This window comes from Rhinopithecus roxellana, chromosome 2 (assembly GCF_007565055.1).
Source record: "Rhinopithecus roxellana isolate Shanxi Qingling chromosome 2, ASM756505v1, whole genome shotgun sequence".
NCBI lineage: Eukaryota > Metazoa > Chordata > Mammalia > Primates > Cercopithecidae > Rhinopithecus > Rhinopithecus roxellana.
The window spans coordinates 182145302-182166905 of record NC_044550.1 but is presented as its reverse complement, the minus strand read 5'-3'; the positions used below and the strand labels follow the sequence as shown (position 1 = coordinate 182166905).

General features: G+C 36.8%; 1 protein-coding gene across 4 annotated transcripts in view; it reads right to left on the bottom strand.

Annotated features, from left to right (window-relative positions):
* ANKRD17 (ankyrin repeat domain 17) overlaps positions 1–21604 on the bottom strand; it is an 86173-nt gene that overhangs the window by 24655 nt on the left and 39914 nt on the right. For all 4 annotated transcript variants that reach the window (XM_030924798.1, XM_030924803.1, XM_030924810.1 and 1 more), the window contains 6 exons: positions 20986–21199; positions 20261–20436; positions 18795–18957; positions 15977–16072; positions 13651–13767; positions 2111–2282 (listed from right to left, as the gene is read on the bottom strand). In XM_030924798.1, coding sequence (XP_030780658.1) covers positions 2111–2282; positions 13651–13767; positions 15977–16072; positions 18795–18957; positions 20261–20436; positions 20986–21199 — 938 coding nt within the window. The remainder of the gene's footprint in view (positions 1–2110; positions 2283–13650; positions 13768–15976; positions 16073–18794; positions 18958–20260; positions 20437–20985; positions 21200–21604) is intronic.

Sequence of the window (21604 nt, the reverse complement as noted above, 5' to 3'; positions counted from 1 at the left end):
ACTACCCCAGTCCCAGGGAAGGTGGGGCCCTGCCCCTAGGATGCTGCAGCAGAGTGAGCAAGGGGGCCCAAATCGACCATAAAGGGTGTAGGGAGCACCTCCTCCCCCTGTTCTGCTGCGGAGGGCTAGCCATGATTTGTCCCATCCTGGGGCTCTCCCTCTGGTTTCCTATTTGCAGCTACTTGAATTAAAAAAAAAAAAATGTGTGTGTGTATGTGTGTGTATATGTCCTTTTCTCAGAGAAAAAAAAATTTGGAAGACAGTTTGGAAAATATAAGTATGTACTGTATATTATGTATTGTTATATAATTATTAAATTTCTTAATGTTGCAGTTATGTAAAATCATGTCCTCTTTCTGGGAAATATATAATCAAGTATCTAGGGGTGATTTCACGTGATGTGTATAGCTTATATGCAAACAACTCAAAAAAAGAGAAGACATATCCCATGTGTGCCAAAATGCTTTAAAAATGTAGGTGACATAGAGGTGTTCACCATATTAATCCTTAATCTTTTCTGTAATTTGAAAATTTTCAAAATAAAAGGCTGGAGAAGGGAAATTAAAAAAAAACAAAAAACAAAAACAACACAAACACACATACACACACTGCATGCACATATTTTTGGTGGTTTCATGGCAATGGTTCCTTCCCACAATACAGTCAGTCCTCTTTATCCACAGATTTAACCAACACTAGATTGAAAGTATTCGAAAAACAAAACAATAAAAAAATACAAATTAAAAAAACACAGTATAACAACTATTTACACAGCATTTACGTTATATTAGGTATTAGAGGTAATATAGAGATGACTTAAAGTATATGGGAGAATATGCATAATTTTTATGCAAATATTACACCATGTTATATAAAGACTTAAGCATCTGAATTTTAGTATCTGTGAGGGTCCTGGAAACCATTCCCTGTGGATATGAAGGGACAGGATTACTACACATCCATCCCAAATAACCTTTTGATTACAACCTAGTTAAAAATAATTCCCTCATTTGAAGAAATTGATGATCTGAATTGTAGATGATATTATGAAATTACCATTTATAATACCTAAAACGGTATTATGATGATGCAAGCAAATATCATTCTTGGGATGTGGGCTTAATTATTTATAGGTGGCCAGCACGGTGGATCACTCCTGTAATCCCAGTACTTTGGGAGGCTGAGGCGGGAGGGATCACTTGAGATTAGGAGTTAGAGGCTACCCTGGCCAAGGTGGCAAAATCCCCTCTCTACTAAAAATACAAAAATTAGGTGGACATGGAGGCGCATGCCTGTAGTCCTAGCTACTTGGGAGGCTAAGGCAGGAGAATAGCTTGAACCCAGGAAACGGAGGTTGCAGTGAGCCGAGAGCACGCTACTGCACTCCAGCTTGGGCGACAGAGCAAGACTTGGTCTCAAAAAAAAAGAGAAAAGGACTTATAGGTGCAATGTCAGGATGTCTGCAATTTACTTTCAGATGGTTCAGAAAAAAATATGTGGAAGTACTTAAAGAGAAAAATAAAGCATATATGATAAAATGTTAACAATTTTGTCAATCTAGGTGTAATGTATTCAGGTATTCATTTTATCATCTGTCAACTTGTCTGTAGGTTTGAAATTTTTCATAACAAAGTTAGGGAGGAATTCAGTCAACAACAAAAAAAGCATATATCTTTTCTTTTCTCTCTTTTTTTGATACAGGGTCTTGCTCTGTCACCCAGGCTGGAGTGCAGTGGTGCCACATCATGGCTCACTATAGTCTCAACCTCCCAGGCTGAAGTGATCCTCCTACCTTACTCCCTTATTCCCAGTAGCTAGTTGGGATTACAGGAGTATGCTACTAGTGCCCAGCTAATTAAAATTTTTTTTTTTCTTTTTTTGTAGAGATAGTCTCACTTTGTTGCCCAGGCTGGTCTTGAACTCCTAGACTCAAGTGACTCTCCCACCTTGACCTGCCACAAAATGCTGGGATCATGGGCCTGAGCCACTGTGCATGGCCTGTCTTAAGGGGTTAATAACTTAAAAGTGTATTTTCAAGAGTGACTGATAATCAAGTAAATCTAATTTTAACTAGAATATAAAACAAATGGGATGGTTGTTGAGAAAATACCTTCAACTTTAAGCTTTTCTTTTTCTTGAGCAGCTTGGAGTTCAAAGTTCTCTTTATTTTTGGCTTCGATTTCTTCCAGTTTTCTTCTTTGTTCTTCCTTTTTCTTCCTTCTCTTCTCTTTTCTTTTTTCTCTTTTCGCAGCTAAAGCCAGCCTCCGACTTTCTTCCCTTAACTGTTAAAGATCAATAAAGCAGAGATATAACACTGAAATTTACCCTGGAGAAAAAGTTGTCACATAATCATTTAATAATAAGGAAACCATAATATCATAAAATTCAAAGTCATCTAGTTCAATTCATTGTTTTATCAAGATCATTATTCAAACCACTCTAAAGAGACAATATTTTTACAATATCAAGATCAAATTAACAATATAAGACTAATTTTAAAATGGGTAAATAATAAACAAATACATAGCTTTTAATCATTAAGGACATGTAAGTTGAACTGACAAAGAAACATTTTTTGATCATTAATTTGGCAAAATTTTAAAAAGCATCAGATATTAGCACAAGTCTGAGAAACTGAATTATCTCCTGTACTGCTGTGGGCATGAATATTTACATTTTAGAAAAACTAATTTGAAAGGCTCCTAAGAAAAATTACAAACTGCTTATCCTAACAACTTATTCTATAAAATGTCTATCTCTAGTGAAAAACTCAAGGGTTCAGCAATTTTCTTTGCAAATTGATTATAATGGCAATACATGGCAACAAGGTAAATCTATCAATGGGAAGGAATAAATTAACAGTATATATTAACAGAATACTAGATAGCCACCATAAGTATTATAAATATGTACTTGGGAAAATGCTTCCAGTTTACATTTGTTAGGAGAAAAAAAGGCACACTGAAGACTAATAATCACTTTTATGAGAGAAGAGAACCCTCTTTGTGCATCGATTTGTATAAATACAGAAAAAAACCCATAAAAGTTATAAATAAAAGGCTAACAGAGACTACCTCTGGAGGGTGGAACAGGAGGCAGGGATAGCAGAAAGACGGTGTCTTTCAATTTTACTTTATATAACTATACATTGCTTCTATTTGTTAAAATGAGTGCATTATTACTTTCACAGTCAAAAAACTAAGTGTAGGTTTAAAAGTCCAAAAATATATCTTAATAAACTATTTAAACTGTTAAATTTTCATTCTTGGTTCATAAAGGTATGAAAATCATCTTTAAACTCTGTCTGCATGTCACCTAAAAGATGTTTCTTAAAAACCATTCTCCACCCATAATCTAGCATTCTGAATTATTTTATGTGTATTTTAAATATGTGTCCAAACAATGTCAGTTAAGGCACGGAGCCTACAACATGTAAAACCAGTCCTCACAAATTCATAAGCCAAACAATATTTAGTTTCCATTCAAATAAGTCTGACTTCATCTTTTAAGTGTTGTGCTTTTGCTAGATACTCTCTGTCCTGCCTTTCAAATTAACCTTCTCTTAGGTTCTTTTTTTTTTTTTTTAAAGCCAAATTTAAATTTTGATAACCCAAGACAGTCAAACCAGCTCTCAGCTAGGTTCTTGAAAAGTTTGGCCCACCACCAGGTTTTTACACCCTGGGGCAATGCAACATACTTACCTTAGGCTAGGTAAGAGATAAGTCTTGTTCCTGAAAAGGGAAACATTGAAGGAAAACCATGCAGAATACCCATACTTTCCACCGCAGACGGATTTTAGGAAAGAATGCATCTAAAAGCTAAAGATACAGAAACTGCCTGCATCCTAACCCTGGAAATTTATGCTGGACTCCCAGAAAGCTCCAATCTGAAGATCAGTAGAGGAGGAGCTTTTACCCCTGCTGAAGTATTAGGAACAAAACAGTAACTGATGACCTTTACTCCCTGGATCACCACAAGGGAGGAGTAATATCTGATTGGTGAGTTTGAAAGAAGAAACTGAGCATGTGTGACTCAGCTCATTTGAGCCTTGCTTATGTGTTTTCTCCACGTGGACCCCAGTGAAGGAGGGAGAAGTGTGGTTGTTCTGTCTAGCTTTGACTTTGTGGAAGAGGTAAGTAGGTATAAGAGGGAGAGGAGGAGTGAAAACGAAGGTGAAATGTGCACCAGAAAAACGTATTAACAAAGCAGCTGTGGCTCCAAGTGTGTATTAAGTCTCTCTACTTCAGGATTAGGAATAACAAAACCAATATTTTATCTGTGTCATATCTGTTTGGACAGAAAAATCCCGGGAAAGGAATGGTTTGGGGGAGGCTCAAAACAGCAAATGAAGTTTTAGAGTTTTGGCTCATCCATGATGGGTTGTTCATTTTGCTGGAATTTTGAACTTGTCTGGTAGCAGGAGCTAATTATGACTGCTATTTAAGTGGGGGGCCGTGGGGAATTTGGGGGTGGAGAACTTTTTTAAAAGTGTAAGAGTTTTAATTCAGAAACCAGGATTTCATTTAAGCACATATGTGCTAGATGTTGATGGGGGTGGTAGGTTTGGGGAGGTCATAGGGTGTGGCTGGGTCTTAGATATGCAAATTTATCAGGGCGTGTAGAGTCAGTCGGGGGTAGCCCTTTGGCAAGAGTAATTTGAGTTTGGATTATCGACCTTCAGAGTTTAACCCTAAGAGGTAAGTATTTACTAGTGTCTAAATTTTGAAGTTTTAATACCGGTGTTTTGATAATCTGATATATTTTACTAACCCTCTTAATTCACTAAGAGTAGGTAGGGCACTAATTCAGAGGTCCTAGGGAAAATTTCTGGGGGGGAGATACCAAGCTATGGCTATAAAATGACCCAACTTTACATGGCATGGAGCTCTAAAAGTAAGCAGAATTAGCAAGTGTGGATCAACAGATACAGGATTTAAGAGGTATTATAAGTTTGCAGGTGGTAGCTGAAACTAATAAATGAGGTAACCAGAGGAAAAAGGTATAACTGTGAGTGTGTACATACATACACACATATACCTACTATTTTACTATATATAATAAAATATATAAATATTATACATATATATAGAGAGACAGTTTATGTATATATGTGTGTGACAGAGAGAATATCTAAGGGGTAAAGGAAGAACAAATGAGGCTTCCTCAGATAGAGGAAGACAAACAGGAGAAAGCAACTCCAATGGGAGAAGGAAGGCCAGATCAACACTGGTAAACCTCATAAAAGTGGGCATCAATAAGAACTGAAAAGAGGTAAATGGATTTGGCGAGCTTTGTAACTGAAAACAAACAAAAAATAAAATTAAATTAAAAAAACAAGCATTTGTCAGTTGAGATGCCATTGGTTACCTCCACCACAGTTAGTTTATTGGAGAAGCAGGTCACATGGTTCTGAGCTGAGATTTAATTTAAAATAGTTAGTAAGACACAGAGATTATTATAAGCATTAAAAGAAAAGCAAAATACTAAATTTGAGAAAAAGTTCCATTAGGATAGAACTACCTTGATTGTACCTCTGCCTTGACTGAAGCTGTAGGTAGTGGTAGGAGTTAGTAAAACAGTAGAAATTGAAGATAAAAGCATAGGGAGAGGTGCTAATAACTGATAGAAAATCCCAGACAGCATATGGAAAGAGTAACTAAACCATGAAGATTCAAATATGTCCAGAGGCCTATGAAAATACAACTAAAAACCCAGTCTCACTTTCTATATTTTCTCTCACTTTCTCTCATAAGCCTAAATCTCATTTTACTTCTTGGAGAACTGTTGTCATGTTTGTTAGTGTATGTGGGGGAGGTTAGAGGCTTTGAGAAAAAGCGTCAAGTTGTAGAATAACTTCACTGTGAAATGGGAGAGGGCACTAACCCAACTGATGATTTCTAATTGAGGGCTCAGGAAACAAAGTGACACTTGGGAGTTAGGCTTTATAAAATGAGAATTTAAGGAATTGGGGAGAGCCAGTCCAGACTAAACATATACTGCACTGCAGATTTGGATATATGAAAGTGAATGGGATATGTGAGGAGTAGAGAACCATAGTGAAAGATGAGCCTGGAGAAATCAGAGACAAGGACCTGAATGTTTAGAATTTCCTATGCAATCAAACAAAGAGGCACTGAGGGTTTCTGAGGAGAAAGTAAGGCATCGCACCTGTGTATTAAAAAAAAAAAAACGTGGGCTCATGCCTGTAATCCCAACACTTTGGAAGGCCAAGGCGGGCAGATCACGATATCAAGACATCTAGACCGTTCTGGCCAACATGGTGAAATCCCGTCTCTACGAAAAATACAAAAATTAGCTGGGCGTGGTGATGCGCGCCTGTAGTGCCAGCTACTCGGGAGGCTGAGGGCAGGAGAATCACTTGAACCCAGGAGGCGGAGGTTGCAGTGAGCCAAGATTGCGCCACGGCTGTCCAGCCTGGCAACAGAGCGAGACTCCGTCTTTCCAAAAAGAAAAAGAAAAAAAAGTGAAACTGGAAAAGTTACACTGGAGCAGAAAAGGAATACTGAAGACAAAAGAAAGGGACACAGATATACACACACACACACACACACACACACACACACACACACACACACACAGGGAGACTTTTAAGAAGCCAAATGCAAAATTTTGGGTGAGAAGTGACCACTCAGAGAGGAAGTGGATGGAATAGAAGGCAGACACAGAGACTGCCAAAGCTAAATAAAAGGTGATGGTAGTGATGATGATAATGATCATGATGACAGTGCTGATACAGCCAATATATAGAGGGTCCAATATGTGCCAGATACATGGTCTAAGTTAACTTACCAAGTTAATTCACTGACTGGATGTAAAGAATGGGAGGCAAAAATAAGTGAGAACCTTAAGGTAGCATCAAGATTTCATTTCTCACTAAAGAGTAGTAATATCAACAGAAGAAAGAGATCAAGAAGTTTCAAAGGAAGGTAGGGAGAAGACCCAACAAAAATTTTCTGATAACTTGCTATGTGCTATGCATGGTTCTAGTTTCATCAATAAACCGGATAAAACATCCTTGCCTTCACCAAGTTTACATTTAGTTGGTTAGAGGAGGGTAGATACAGATAAATAGAATGCATACATTATAGTTTGTTAAAAGGTGATAAGTGCAATGTAAAAAAGGGGAAAAAGCAGCGAGATGAAAAATGTGTGTATGGTGACAAATGGGGGGTTTTGATTTTTAAATAGGGTAATCAGTGTACCCCTCATGAGATGAAGTTAAGTGAACACCTGAAGGACATGAAATATTTCAGCCAAAGAGAAGAGCCAGTACAAAAGCTCTAAGTTAGAGTTGGACCCAATATATTCAAGTAAGCTAGCATGGATAAGAACAGTAGAAAATGAGTTTCAGGGAACAGTATCTGGAGGCTTTGATAACCTAAGGCCTTGCAGAGCATTTTAAAGATTATCTTTTACTGAGAGGGAAATGGAAAGTCATTGTCAGGCTCTGAACAGAAGTGTGATATGATTTGATTTAGATAATTGAAGAGGATCACTCAGAGTGATACATAAACTACAAGCAATGACGGAATCAGGGAGACCAGTTAAATGACTAATGCAGGTACGAGATTAAATTAATTGTTTGAACCATGGTGAGAAGTGATTAAGATTATATATCTGTATTTTGAGACAAGGTCTCACACTGTTGCTTAGGCTGGAGTACAGTAGCACAATCACAGCTCACTGCAGTGACCTCCCCAGGCTCAGGTGATCATCCCAACTCCGCCTCCTGAGTAACTAATTTTCAGGCAAAGGTAACAAGATTTTTCAATACAATGGAGTATAGAGAGAAATGAAGGATGAATTCAAGGTTTCTGGCCTGAGCAATTAGAGTTGTGGGTTTGGGGTGGGCAAAGATCAGGAGTTCATATTTGGACACATCAAGTGTGGAGATGTCTAATTAGGTATTCAAATGGACATGTTGAGTAGCTAGCTGAATATATGAGACTGAAGTTTAGCAAAGAAGTCTGAGCTAGAGGTACACATTTGGGATCAACTGGTGTACCTTTAAAGTTAGTGGGCAGGATAAGACCACCAGTGGATAAAGAAGACCATGTAACAAGTCAAAAGGCTTTTCGCTAAAAGGTAGGGGAGAAGAGGGAACCAGCAAGAGGAGACAGGAACATCCAGACAGGTAGGAGGAAAAAAAGAGCCTGTAGTGGCATGAAAGCCAAGTGAACAGAGTATATCAAATGTTTTCACTTATTCAGTAAGATAAAGATGGAGAGGAGAAGTAACCATTGGATTTAGCTACATGAAAGTCACTGGAAACCACAAAAGCTTAATTTTAGTGAGTTGTGGGAGTGAGAGCCAGCCTGTCACGAACAGATTCAGGATAATGGAAAAAAAATGGAGGTGACTGAAAGCGGTGGTTCAGGGATCTTTACCGCAAAGGGAAGCAGAGAAATGGGTCTGTAGCTAAAAGGCTGAGGCAAGAGGGTTGAAGTCAAAAGGTTTTCTGTGTTTAAGATTGGAGAAATAAGTATGTATGCTGATGAGAATGATTCAAGAGAGGGAAAAAACAGGAGAAAGAAAAGAGAATTGCTACCGACAGTGCTGTTGAGAAGGAGAAATCATATAGGATCTGGTACACAATGAAGGGACTGGTTACCAAAAGTTTATCTAGGCCGGGTGCGGTGGCTCACGCCTGTTATTCCCAGCACTTTGGGAGGCCGAGGCTGGCAGATTGCCTAAGGTCAGGAGTTCAAGACCAGCCTGGCTAACATGGTGAAACCCCGTATCTACCAAAAATACAAAAATGAGTAGGGCATGGTGGTCCATGCCTGTAATCCCAGCTACTTCGGAGGCTGAAGCAGAAGAATCACTTCAACCTGTGAGGTGGAGGTTGCAGTGAGCTGAGATCGCACCACTGCTCTCCAACATGGGGGACAGAGCAAGGCTCTGTCTAAAAAAAAAAAGTTTAGTCACTGGTAGGAAGTATATGGGTGTAGATGTTGGTGGGTGGATAGATAGGGTAGGCAAAGTCTTTGGAAGTTTTCTTCTGATGCTTCCATTTTCCCATTAAAGGTAAAGAAGAGGAGATGCAGGTACTGGTGGGCAGATAGATGGTGTAGGGAAAGTCTTTGCAAGTTTTCTTCCGATGATTCAATTTCCTTAGGATGCAAGATCACCTACTGAAGGTGAAAGAGAGGTGGTGCTGGAGTTCTTAGGATAAGGGAGAAAGTAAGAAACAGTGGTTTAGATGAACGGAAGATTAAATTAAACTAAGGAAATGCACCATTTTAACTACTGGTCAGCATTAAAGGGCTAGGGAAACCTAGTATAGCTACTGGTCAGCATAAAAGGGTTCGTTGTCACATATTTCAAGTAAAATTAGTCGTAAAGATTGTTTTTTCTCGACACATTTAGTTACTGAGGTTCATGTGAGAATAAGAAGAGAGAAAGGAGTAAGGAATAATGAAAGGGTAGTACTGGTGGTGTTGGCAGGATTATTAAAAGTAGAATTCTAGAGGGCGTAAAGTTGAAAAGATAGAAAGCAATAATCTGAGAATGAAATGTGTGAAACCGAGAATGGGATAGATTGTGTTTGAAACATATACTATTACCTAGCTCTCTAAAAGTTTACAAAAAAAAAAAAAAAAAAGGTAGAGAAAAAAAAAAAACTAAAATGAAGTGAAGGGGGTGAAATAACTATATCAAAAATGTAAGTTTAAAATACCTGCTAGGGATTCTAACAGCCAAGAACATAACTTAGTCGTTAATGTTCTTTTTTTTTTTTTTTTTTTTTTTTGAGACGGAGTCTCACTCTGTCTCCCAGGCTGGAGTGCAGTGGCCGGATCTCAGCTCACTGCAAACTCCGCCTCCCGGGCTTACGCCATTCTCCTGCCTCAGCCTCCCGAGTAGCTGGGACTACAGGCGCCCGCCACCTCGCCCGGCTAGTTTTTTGTATTTTTTAGTAGAGACGGGGTTTCACCGTGTTAGCCAGGATGGTCTCCATCTCCTGACCTCGTGATCCGCCCGTCTCGGCCTCCCAAAGTGCTGGGATTACAGGCTTGAGCCACCGCGCCCGGCCAGTCGTTAATGTTCTAAGAGAGCAAGTAATTAACTGTTAAGAGGATTCCATAGCTTGACCAGATGGAACTACTCCCGAGCAAGGGACTCTTCCACTTAGTAAATGCTCAATAAATAAATGTTTACTGAATAAGTATTAAAAAATCTGGTGCCTTAATATAATGGCCACTGATCTCTTTTTCTTTTGTAGAGACTGGGTCTCACTACATTGGCCAGGTCGGATTTGAACTCCTGGGCTCAGCCTCCCGAGTAGCTGGGACTATAAGCATGTACCACCATGCCCAGCTTACTGCAGCAGTTTTTATAAACCAAATTTTCCAAAATAGAAAGATTGACCAAAGAAGCACTTTTATACAAGGAATAACTTACGTAAGGAGAATCTCAACTCAGACCAGTCAAGACCAACTCCAGTGATGAAGCCAGAATGTAATATAACTCAGAAGACTAAAGAAGTACATTTTCCCAGATGTAAATTATAACTAAAAAATAGTGAACCAAACTCTAATATCCCAATCTGATAATCTTTCAAATAAAAATATGGGCTGTCGTTCAGGGGAAAAGTGGTTCCTCTATAATTTAAAATTTTACATATGTTCCACGCTCACTCAAAACTACACATAAAAGTATATAATGTATGTGGAGGAATCAATTTAGATGGAATTAATTTATGATTAAGAATTCTTCATTACCTTTGGTTTCGATATTATGGAAAAATACACAATGACATTTAAAAGAAGTTTCTCTTCACTGCTCTTAAAACTAAGGCTCTTAAAAGTATAAACATTAAAGTTAAATAATGCTGGCAAGAATACAAGGAAATGACATTGGTGTATTGCTGATGGTACTAGGAAAGTATTCTGCAAGTATCTACTAAACTAAAAATACGTTAGTGCCCCCTTATCGGGCACTTATCCATGATGAATAAATACGTTCCAAGATCCCTGGTAGATGCCTGAAACCTTGCATAGTACTGGACCCTGTATATATATGTTTTTTCATAGAAACCCATGATAAAATTTATAAATTAGGCACAATGAAAGATAAGCAATAATAACAATAAAATAGAACAATTATAACAATATGCCAGTAACACTACTCTTGCACTTTGGGGCCATTATTAAGTAAAATTAGGGTTTCTTGAACACAAGCACTGTGATACCTCAACAGTCAATCTGATAACTAGGGATTACTAGGTGGATACACCGGACAAAAGGATTCATGTCCCAGGTGGGACAGAAAAGGACGGCGCAAAATTTCATCACACTACTCAAAACGGCATGCAACATGAAACTTATGAATTGTTTATTTCTGGAATTTTTCATTTAATATTTTCAGACCATAGGGAAAGCAAAACCACAAAAAAAGGAACTACTGTATGTTGACCCACATGAAGGAACTTACTTCATAAAAATAAAAGGAGCAAAATATTTTAAAAATATGTATAAGGGTGTTTATTACAACTTTATTTGTCGTGACAAAAAACTGGAAACAAACTTATTATGGACTATTCTGCAGTAACTTAAAATCACTATCAAATGACAATATGCATCAGTTACTAAGAGAGGGGAAAGCAAGTATTAGAGTAATATGTTTGCATGATTCTGTTTTTTTAAAAAAGTACACCATCACGATAAGTGTGAATATTTATTCATTCAACAAATATTTATTCAGTGCCTACAACATGCCAGACACTATTTTGTGGCACATATGTTCTAGTGGTAGAGAGAGACCAACAAGATAATTAAGTATTTTGAATGAATACAGTATTTAGAATGTTGAAAAGAGAAAAATAAAGCAGAGAAGAGCAGAAAAGTACTTGTGAAGAGGAAACTAAAACATGAAGACATCTAAGGGACATTCACAGAAGATGCTGCTGACAGCACAAACAAAAAGAGGACGGTCAGTATGGATAGCGCAATGTGACTAAAAGAAAGAGTAACAAAAAACAAGGCCAGAGAGGTGTAAGAAGTGGAGTGGGTCGGCAGATCATTGCAGGGTCTTAAAAGGTCTTAGAGGTAATTGCAGAGGTAAAGATTTTAAATCAATCATATCAGATTTCTAACTTCAGTTATCTTAAAATGATGGCAACTGTTCTTTGTCTGTTTAAACTGAGCACACTGTTATAATAAAAAATCAAAAATTTAAAGAATCAAATATAGATTCTATCACACAACTTGGCCCAATTATACTGCCTAGTATTTAGCAGGCATCAAATAAATGTTAGGTAGTGAATATAAAAATAGGTCAAGCAGTAATTATAGTGATCATTATATCTCTTAATGCACTCACATTCTTTTAACATTTTTAAATGACCAAAAAAGCTAATTTTAATTTGCTCAGAATATAAACCAGAAATTTTTAAAAATGAAGAGTCTCCAAAATAAAATACATTTTTTCAGGAAACAGCATTTTCAAATTTAAATTAGAATAAAGTATTTCAAATGATTCATATTAATGCAGGATAAAATGTAGAGCTTAATAAAGCAAGTATAGTTAAAAAAGAATGTAGCTAACAAGTCAAAAAATGTATATGCATAATTATCACTGCATATCCTTTATAAATTTAAACAGTACATGTTAAATTTTATGGCACTTTGACCTTTTTAAAAACATTTTATTTATTTTTTGAGATGGAGTCTCACTCTTTTGCCCAGGCTGGAGTGCAGTGGCGTGATCTTGGCTCACTGCAATCTCCGCCTCCCAGTTCAAGTGATTCTCCTGCCTCAGCCTCCCGAGTAGATGGGATTACAGGCATGCATCAGCACGTCCGGCTAATTTTCCTATCTTTTGTAGAGATGGGGTTTTGCCATGTTGGCCAGGCTGGTCTCAAACTCCTGACCTCAGGTGATGCGCCCGCCTCGCCCTCCCAAAGTGCTGGGAATATAGACGTGAGCTACTGTGCCTATTGACCTTTTTATAAAAGATGAGGTATGGCAGTTCCATAATATTCAATGTCAAACCAATTATGTTCCTATGATTACTATTCAATTAAGTTCTACAGTACAGAATTATAGGGGAAAATGTGGCAGAAAAGGGGAGTGAAGAAGCTATAAGACTGTCCACACTATATGCTGTTTTGGTGTATTTTACTCCCCATGGGAATAGATGGGAATGATGCTGTAGTCTGCCTGAAAGAGAAAAGTACAAGAGAAGTCACCCATTTAAAAAGTGTACTCATTAGACATTCCAAGATTTGTATTTCACTGGTTGGTTAAGCCTTGGTAGTGCATTTGGTACTTGCTGGCAATAAATTACAAGGCCTAATATCAAAAAACAACAGATGTAGTTGAGGATTAAGAGATCATTAGCTGAGATAAGACTAAAATCCAGAACTAGAAGCTACGTTTTCTGACTTCCAGATCAATGCAATTCCTATAATAAAATGTTGTTAATTTCATTACAAAGAGAAGCTTTTAATGATGTTCAATGTACTCATAATTCTCTCCGCGATTTGAGCCAAATGTAGAAAGAAACCATGTACATAATTTAAAGCAAACAAAACAAAACAAAACAAAAAAACAACGGATTACAAATCAAAAGAAGAGAAAACAAGATGGAAAAAAGTGGGTAGTTTTCACATGTAAAGATTATTATTACCTTTTCCAAGTCTAACTCCTCTAACAAAATGCTGGCGTTTTTGTTTGCTTCAGCAGCCTGTCTATCTTTGGCTTGTACTATTGACTCCATACAAAGATGACACTTCTTCAGCATCTCCTATAATACAAAATTAAGATGTTTCCAGGCTCACAGAACAATTCCCACTTAGAGAAATTCCTAAAAACATGAAGATCTTTAGTAAGGTACTCAAACCTAAGCAATAAAGATCCATGAAAGGGGGAAAAAAGGCGTGCAAATAAAAACATAATTGACATGGTATATTTAGGAATATATACAAATAAAGAATCAAAGAGCAGCTTTTGCTATTCTTCAAAATAATATCCATTTAACAGGCACTTTAGAAACAAAAATCATTTATCCTCTAATTTAAATATAAGAAATTGTACAGCAAACAGAACTACAATAATTTATGTTGGCTGGTTAATAGGATAAAGGAAATAGTCAATGTCAACAAAGAAAACAGATTTGAAAATTTTTTGAGAAATGTCCTCAAATATTTAAGCTTTGTTGCTCCAATTTCATGTACAAGAAACATTTATAAAGGAATCAGATACATGTACTTATATAATTGTCTCAGTGATTTCATTCTCAAGTCACACTTTAGGACAGCAAAACAGTACTTTCTTACTTTTATAAAATTTTTCTTTATTTAATTTTAGAGATAGGGGCTTGCCATGTTGCCCAGGCTTAAATGCAGAGGCTATTAATAGGCACAATCATAGTACACTGTATCCTTTAACTCCTGGGCTCAAGCGATCCTCTCACCTCAGCCTCCCAAGTACATGAGAGTAATGAGTACCTGAGACTACAGCTGTGTGCCACTAAGCCAGTCTTATTCTTAGTATTATTAAAATATTTATTTTTAATCTCCCCCTCTGCCTCTAAAAACCTGTAATATATAGGAATGTTAATTGTCATGGACAAATCTAGAGCTAGGAAAGACAATGACCTAACTAGTTTAAATTAAAACTTACAGGGAAATGCTGTTCACTATTATGTAATAGCAACTGTGTAAATGTAATAAGAAGACTTTTTAAGATTTGTTGGCCTCTTTGGTTTTCAGAGGCATGTGTTAGGATTTTATTCAAGTGTTAGTGTAAACTCCAAATCAAAATGTATGTCTCCAGGAGGTCTCAATTTGATCTCTAATAGGATTCAATTTTATCTTCCCTACATTTCCTGCAAAATTGCTAGCCAATTCATTCCAAAACTTAGTTAAAACTAAAAGTTACCCTAACTTTTACATCACGCTCAAGACTTCTTGCTCATGATTAAAAGTACTATGTTCATTTTACCGGGAAATAAAAATCTATTGGATTCAGTGCTTTCTCAATATAGGTATCAGTCTGGATAAACATACATATACAGAAGACAGCCCTAATGAATAATAACATGTTGCTTTGAATTACTTAGTGTTCACATAAAAATTAAATTAGCTCAATAATTTTTTTATTTTTATTTTATTTTTTGAGAAAGAGTCTTGCTCTGTCGTCCAGGCTGGAGTGCAATGCACACTCCTGACTCACTGCAACCTCCACCTTCTGGGTTCAAGCAATTTTTGTGCCTCAGCCTTCCAAGTAGCTGGGATTATAGGCACATGCCAACATGTCAGCCTAATTTTTGTATTTTTGTAGAGATGGGGTCTCCCCATGTTGCCCAAGCTGGTCTTGAACTCCTGGGTTCATGTAATCCACCTGCCTCGGCCTCCCAAACTGCTGGGATTACAAGGGTGAGGCACTGTGCCTGGCTTCAGGTATTAATTTTATTTTAATTAATTTATTTTTTTTGAGACGGAGTCTCACTCTGTCACCCAGGCTAGAGTGCAGTGGCTGGATCTCAGCTCACTGCAAGCTCCGCCTTCCAGGTTTACGCCATTCTCCTGCCTCAGCCTCCCAAGTAGCTGGGTCTACAGGCACCCGCCACCACGCCCGGCTTGTTTTTTGTATTTTTTTTTAGTAGAGACGGGGTTTCACCGTGTTAGCCAGGATGGTCTCGATCTCCTGACCTCATGATCCTCCCGTCTGGGCCTCCCAAAGTGCTGGGATTACAGGCTTGAGCCACCATGCCCAGCCTCAAGTATTATTTTTAAAGATAAGATAATCCTATAGCAGAGAATGTTTTATTGATTCATTAGGTAAGTAAATAATCTGCGAGAATCTCTTAAATTGCACACTTCATTCCCAAATACTAGATACATAAAATGGCTGTATATTACACTTTACTACTCAAACTAAGAATTTTTCTTAGAATGGAAGATACATTAACTGAATAGAGTCCCTTGCTCATACAGTGAACAACGTATTACCTTATCAGTGATGGTTGCTATGTATCTCATACATTCAGAATCTGATGGAAACTGATTGACTTCTTTGACTAAGTAGCGCACCACCTTCACATGACCCTAAAAAATAGATACCAATGTCAGATTGAAAACAGACTCTAACAATTCAGTAAATCTATGCCTGAACTAACTTTAACAGTTAAGATTAGTGCCACAAAGTGAAGACTACATTGCATATTTACACTATAAATGAAAAAGAGACAGGCTTTGGTTCCAGTGAGTTAAATCCACATTGATCATTCTCATCCTACCCTCCAAAAAAAAAAAAGTATATAATATGAGCTAAAATTCTAAACAACTCTGAATAAAAAAAACAATAATTCCAAAATCAATATGAAGAGTAGGGGATATGTCTGAAGGGTGGTGGTGCGGGGGAGGAATTCTTATTTTTTTCTTTGCTAACTCCCTAAACATCAGAGTCTAGTTTCAATTCTGAGGATTAAAAGAGCAAAAATAATAATTTTGTTTTTTCATTCCTTCAGATAAAAAACAAATGTATAATACTGTCCTAGGTAGTGTGAAAGAATATATACTTTCATGAAGAATGAGCTACGATTATTCACTGCAATACAGGTCGGCATCTAAGTTCAAAATCTTTAGATTTGCCCTTTCCTACTTCTTAAGAGCCATTCCCACTTTTTCTAGTCCATACTGTTGCTTTCTGACACAACATCTAAAGTTAGCCAGTCGGGATAAACAGCTGTTAATCTTTAGTATATTTTTTCTATTGCCTCTATCTCTTCCTTTTAGACTGTATGTTTCTAAACTTTTCTCTAAATGAATAGCTCAAATGCCACTTGCATCATTCCCTAAGGATCTCTCAAACACTTCTACAGTGTTTAAGTTATTTATATGGGACAACTCAAACAGTTACCTAACTTTGGGTATGGATCTTACCTTTCCATATTGCACCCTATATAACATAGTATATGTTATATATACATATTCTATGTTGCACCCTATATAATATAGTACTCTAGCCCACAGTTGCACATGGTAGGTACTCAAGAAATAATGGAACAAATACATAAGAGTATAAAAGATAAGCACTGCTCATCTGAAGTCAGTAAGTCTGTTTGGAAAGACATAAGCATGTTAGATACCAGAGTAATAACTAATAAAAATAATAACTCTAATAGAGTAATAACATAAAAATATGTATTTCTCCAAATGAATGATAAAGACTGTCAAACTTGTACAAACTCTAGAGATTAGAGATCTCAATGTGAACTCAAATAGGATGAAGAGTTTGGCAGAAGGAGAGACTTAAACTATAACTACAGAATGAGCAACTTTGGAAAAATGAAGAAAAACATGGTCATTCTATGAGATGAGAACAAAGGTGATGTGAGAGACAGGAACAAGGAAAAGACCAAGCAAGAAGATAATTCTCCACATTAGGGATTTTAATGGGAGACAAGACTCTATAAGCACTAAATTGTGGTGGCTTTGAATACCAAACTATGATTGGATTCCAAATGATTTCAGAGATTTGGGAGACACAGAAAGGTTCTTGAAGAGGTTCTCTAACATAGTAGAGTGGTTAGAAAGATTAACTTGATAATGATATGCTAGCTTGCTTGGAGAAGAGGCAGCTAGCCAGTGAGAAGGAATAAGTTTGATTTCTGAGTAACAAAAATATAGAGTCAAAAATACAGTCACTGGTAGTCCAGAATATCTAGGGAAGAGGTGGAATAAAAAACAGGAGTCAGAGAGAATAATAATAGAAAAAGGAAGAGAGAGCTTATCGCAATTTATTTATTAAAATTTTTCAACATTTTGGCATCTACAGGAAATTGTATCTACATATCTCCAAATGACAAAACTCAAAATTATAATCTCTGTAACAGTAATCTGATATTCCCAATAACAAACTAAAGCTGTATTTAAGAGATCAATGGATTATCAAACAATAAAATCAAATTACTTATACACAGCTCTGTGCTATGTACAAAAAGAGAAAGTTTGTTTCACTTTCACAGAATTCATACTTTTACCTTTAAATATAATATACTTGAAATTCAGTAGTTTAAAATGCTGGTAGTGGCATTTTCATTATTTAATTCATTTTTTTCCCCTAGTATTTAAAGTCAATAATCGAAATAAAAACCAATTTTATTTTTTTGAGACAGGGTCATACTCTGTCACCCAGGCTGGAGTGCGGTGGTACAATCTCAGCTCACTGCAACCTCTGCCTCTCAGGCTCAAGCCATCCTCCTATCTCAGCCTCCTGAGTAGCTGGGACTGTAAGTGCATGCCATCATGCTCAGCTAATTTTGATAAATTTTGCAGAGGCAGGGCTTCGTTCATCTGCCCGCCTTGGCCTCCCAAAGTGCTGAGATTACAGGCATGAACCACAGTGCCTGGCACAAACCGCCCCCCCCCCCCCAAAAAAAAACCAATTTAAGTGATATTTTTCTCTGTAGTGGTAATACAAGAAAACACTCCTTAAGAGTAATTAACTGGAGGTACTTACTTATGCATCTTAACTGGATTTATACTTTGTGAAGATTAAGACTGCAACTAGATTTTGAAAACATTACTTAGAACAGCTTTTTAAAAGTTTACTTAGCTCTGATGTCCAATAAGGTTAAAATTAATGGCTTTTCTGCAAAACCTGTATGTATCTACATTTAACGTTGCCATCAGAGTAATTATTTGCATATTATTGCTTTCATCACAGCTGCAAAAGCACAAAATGAGTCTTTAGTGATCATTAAGCCATGTACTTCGTAGTGTAAGTAAAAAAACATCCAGGTAAATGAGGATGAAAGACTTATACCTTTCTAAATGCTGCCATAAGAGGAGTTATCTTGCGGTTATCTGCTGCATCCACATCTGCACCTGCTTGCACCAGTAACTGAACCACATCGAGGTGTCCACCATTTGCTGCTAGCCACAGTGGAGTGTTCCCCTTCTTGTTACGTACATCAATATGAGCTCCCCTAAAAACCAATGATACAGATAGCATTGTCTTTTTTTTTTTTTTTTGATACAGGGTCTTGCTCAGTCACTCAGGCTGGAGTACAGTGGTGAGATCATGGCTCTCTGCAGCCTCCACCTCCAGGGGTCATATGATCCTCCTACCTCAGCCTACAGAGTAGCTGGGACTACAGGCCCATGCCACTATGCTCAGCTAATTTTTAAATTTATTGTGGAGATGGAGTGTTCCTGTGTTACCCAGGCTGGTCTCAAACTCCTGGGCTAAAGTAATCCTCCCACCTCAACCTCTCAAAGTGCTGGAATTGTAGGCATTGTCACCACACCTAGCCTAGCATTGTCTTAAATAGAATGAAATGACACAGTAACAAAAATCAACTATTAACATGTGAAAATATCCTGTAAAGATAAAAATTGTTTTCAATAATCAAAGATTTAAATATGTCTTGCTCTCAGAATTATACTACACAAACTATATCCTATGAGTCAACTGTAACTGTTTCAGATTATTTGTATTCACATACAGCTTGACCATTCCTAATCTGAAATCCAGTATTTGAAGTCTGAAATGCTCCAATGAGCATTTCCTTTGAGTGTCATAACAGGACTCAAAAAGTTCCATATTTTGAAGTTTTTCCAAGTAGGGATACTCAATCTGTGTTTTGTAGTTATGTTAAGGATAACATGCAGGTTTAGCATTCATTCAGTGGGCATGATGTAGATGAGAAGACCCATGGTTAATAACAGTTAATAGCAGTTACTGCCAAATACTACTGCTTAGAATACCATGCAGAGGTCTTTGAGACTGCACGAAAACAAGTTAAATAGACAAGCATCTTTAGAAAACTAGCAGGCAACTTGTACATGACTGAAAGTAGAAGGTACCCTGGATCCTGTCTGATTATCTTAAATAGTCCCATAACCACACCTAAAAGCCTTAATTGCTGTAAAGAACAAGAAAATGAACAATGAAGCCTTAGATCACTGCCAGACCTTTAAGACTTGTGTATGGGGGATGTAGTATGTCTGGTAACAGATGGATGTTCAAATAGCTTGTTATTATAGATGTTAAAAGTAATATAGACAAGAATCAAAGAAAAACATTTTTAGGTTACACAGAAACAAATCAGACAATGTAGCATTGCTCTGGATGGCTGGAAAACAATGGGTAGGTTTGGGGAAAAAAGCACTTGTTTATAAAAAAAGAAATAATCACATTTGATTTTTTAAATAGTTTAACTGCCCAGAGAGAATGGTAATCACTAGTAACACTTGTGTTCATATATGAAGGGTATGGTAACAACATACCTGCCAATAAGAAGCTCACAGAATTTGTAATGCCCTTTATCTGCTGCTATGGTTAAAGCTGTATCTCTTGAGGAAGGAACTGGAGGGGCATTAACATCAGCACCTTTATCCAAAAGAACTCGGCCCACCTCCGCATATCCACCAGAGGCAGCTTCCATTAGTGGTGTGAGACCAGTCTAGGTTTAGTGTAAAATTAAAAGTAACGACACATAAGAGACTGGAAAGATCTAAAATTTTAAAGAATAACAATTTGAAGAAGGAATATGATACAGTTGTTACCAAGATTCACAACTAAATTTAATCATTGACCCTTATTAGCTCCTTCGAGTTACAGTCTGATCTATTAAAAGAAAATAATTCTACCTAATCCCAATAGTATTGTTGTTAAAAAAAAAAAAAAAGAAGAAGAAAGAAAGAAAAAATCTATTTAAGATGCAAGCACTTGGCACATAACTAGTACTCAATAAATGTTCCACTCCCTTCCTTTTCAAAATAGTCTCTCTTCTTCAGCTGATAACCCTACTGTCACTGTTGCCTATAAAAATTTATCACTCAGGTATTTTCAAGAGTTAATGTCTGAGTTACACAAAATGATTTCTAATTAATTATATCCATAGGAGATAAATGTTACTTGAAAGCACTAAAATTATAATCAACATGTTGCTATTATACATCTTAAATATCAAAGCAATAAAATCATGTGTAAATCTCAGACTTTTTCTTACCTTAGCTCTGTGTTCAACATTTGCTTTTCTATCAAGCAGAAGACTAACCACTTCAGTTCTTCCTTGGAAGCAGGCTAAGGTAAGCGCAGTGTTCCGATTGGTTTCTATCTGAGCATTTATGTCAGAGCCCATGTCTAACAGGAGCTTAACAGCAGCTGTATGCCCATTCATAGCTGCTAACATCAGAGGAGAGATGCCCAATTTGCTACCAGTTCTGGGGGTGCAGGTATGGGGAAAACAAATGGAAAAATATATTTTTTAAATGACAGAGAAAAATTGGAGATGATACAGAATTCCAATCTAAGATTATTTTGTAGGATTGTTTAAAATATTCTCAACCCTAGTAATTCTCTGAGATACTACCAAGACTCCATTAGAAATGTTTTATTAGAATATATTTTTTTATTTCACTCAACATAATGACTTGGGCTGGAAGGTGATTAATAAATTATTAGGATAAACTTTCAATCTTAAAGCATGTATTAGGTTGCTTAATAAAAGCTTCTAAGATGTTTACATTTAGTATCATAAGAAATAGTACTCACTATTTTTCAAGCTCTATGTCCAGTTTTAATTACTCACATAAAGTTCATGTCAAAAATCTCTAATACTTTGAATG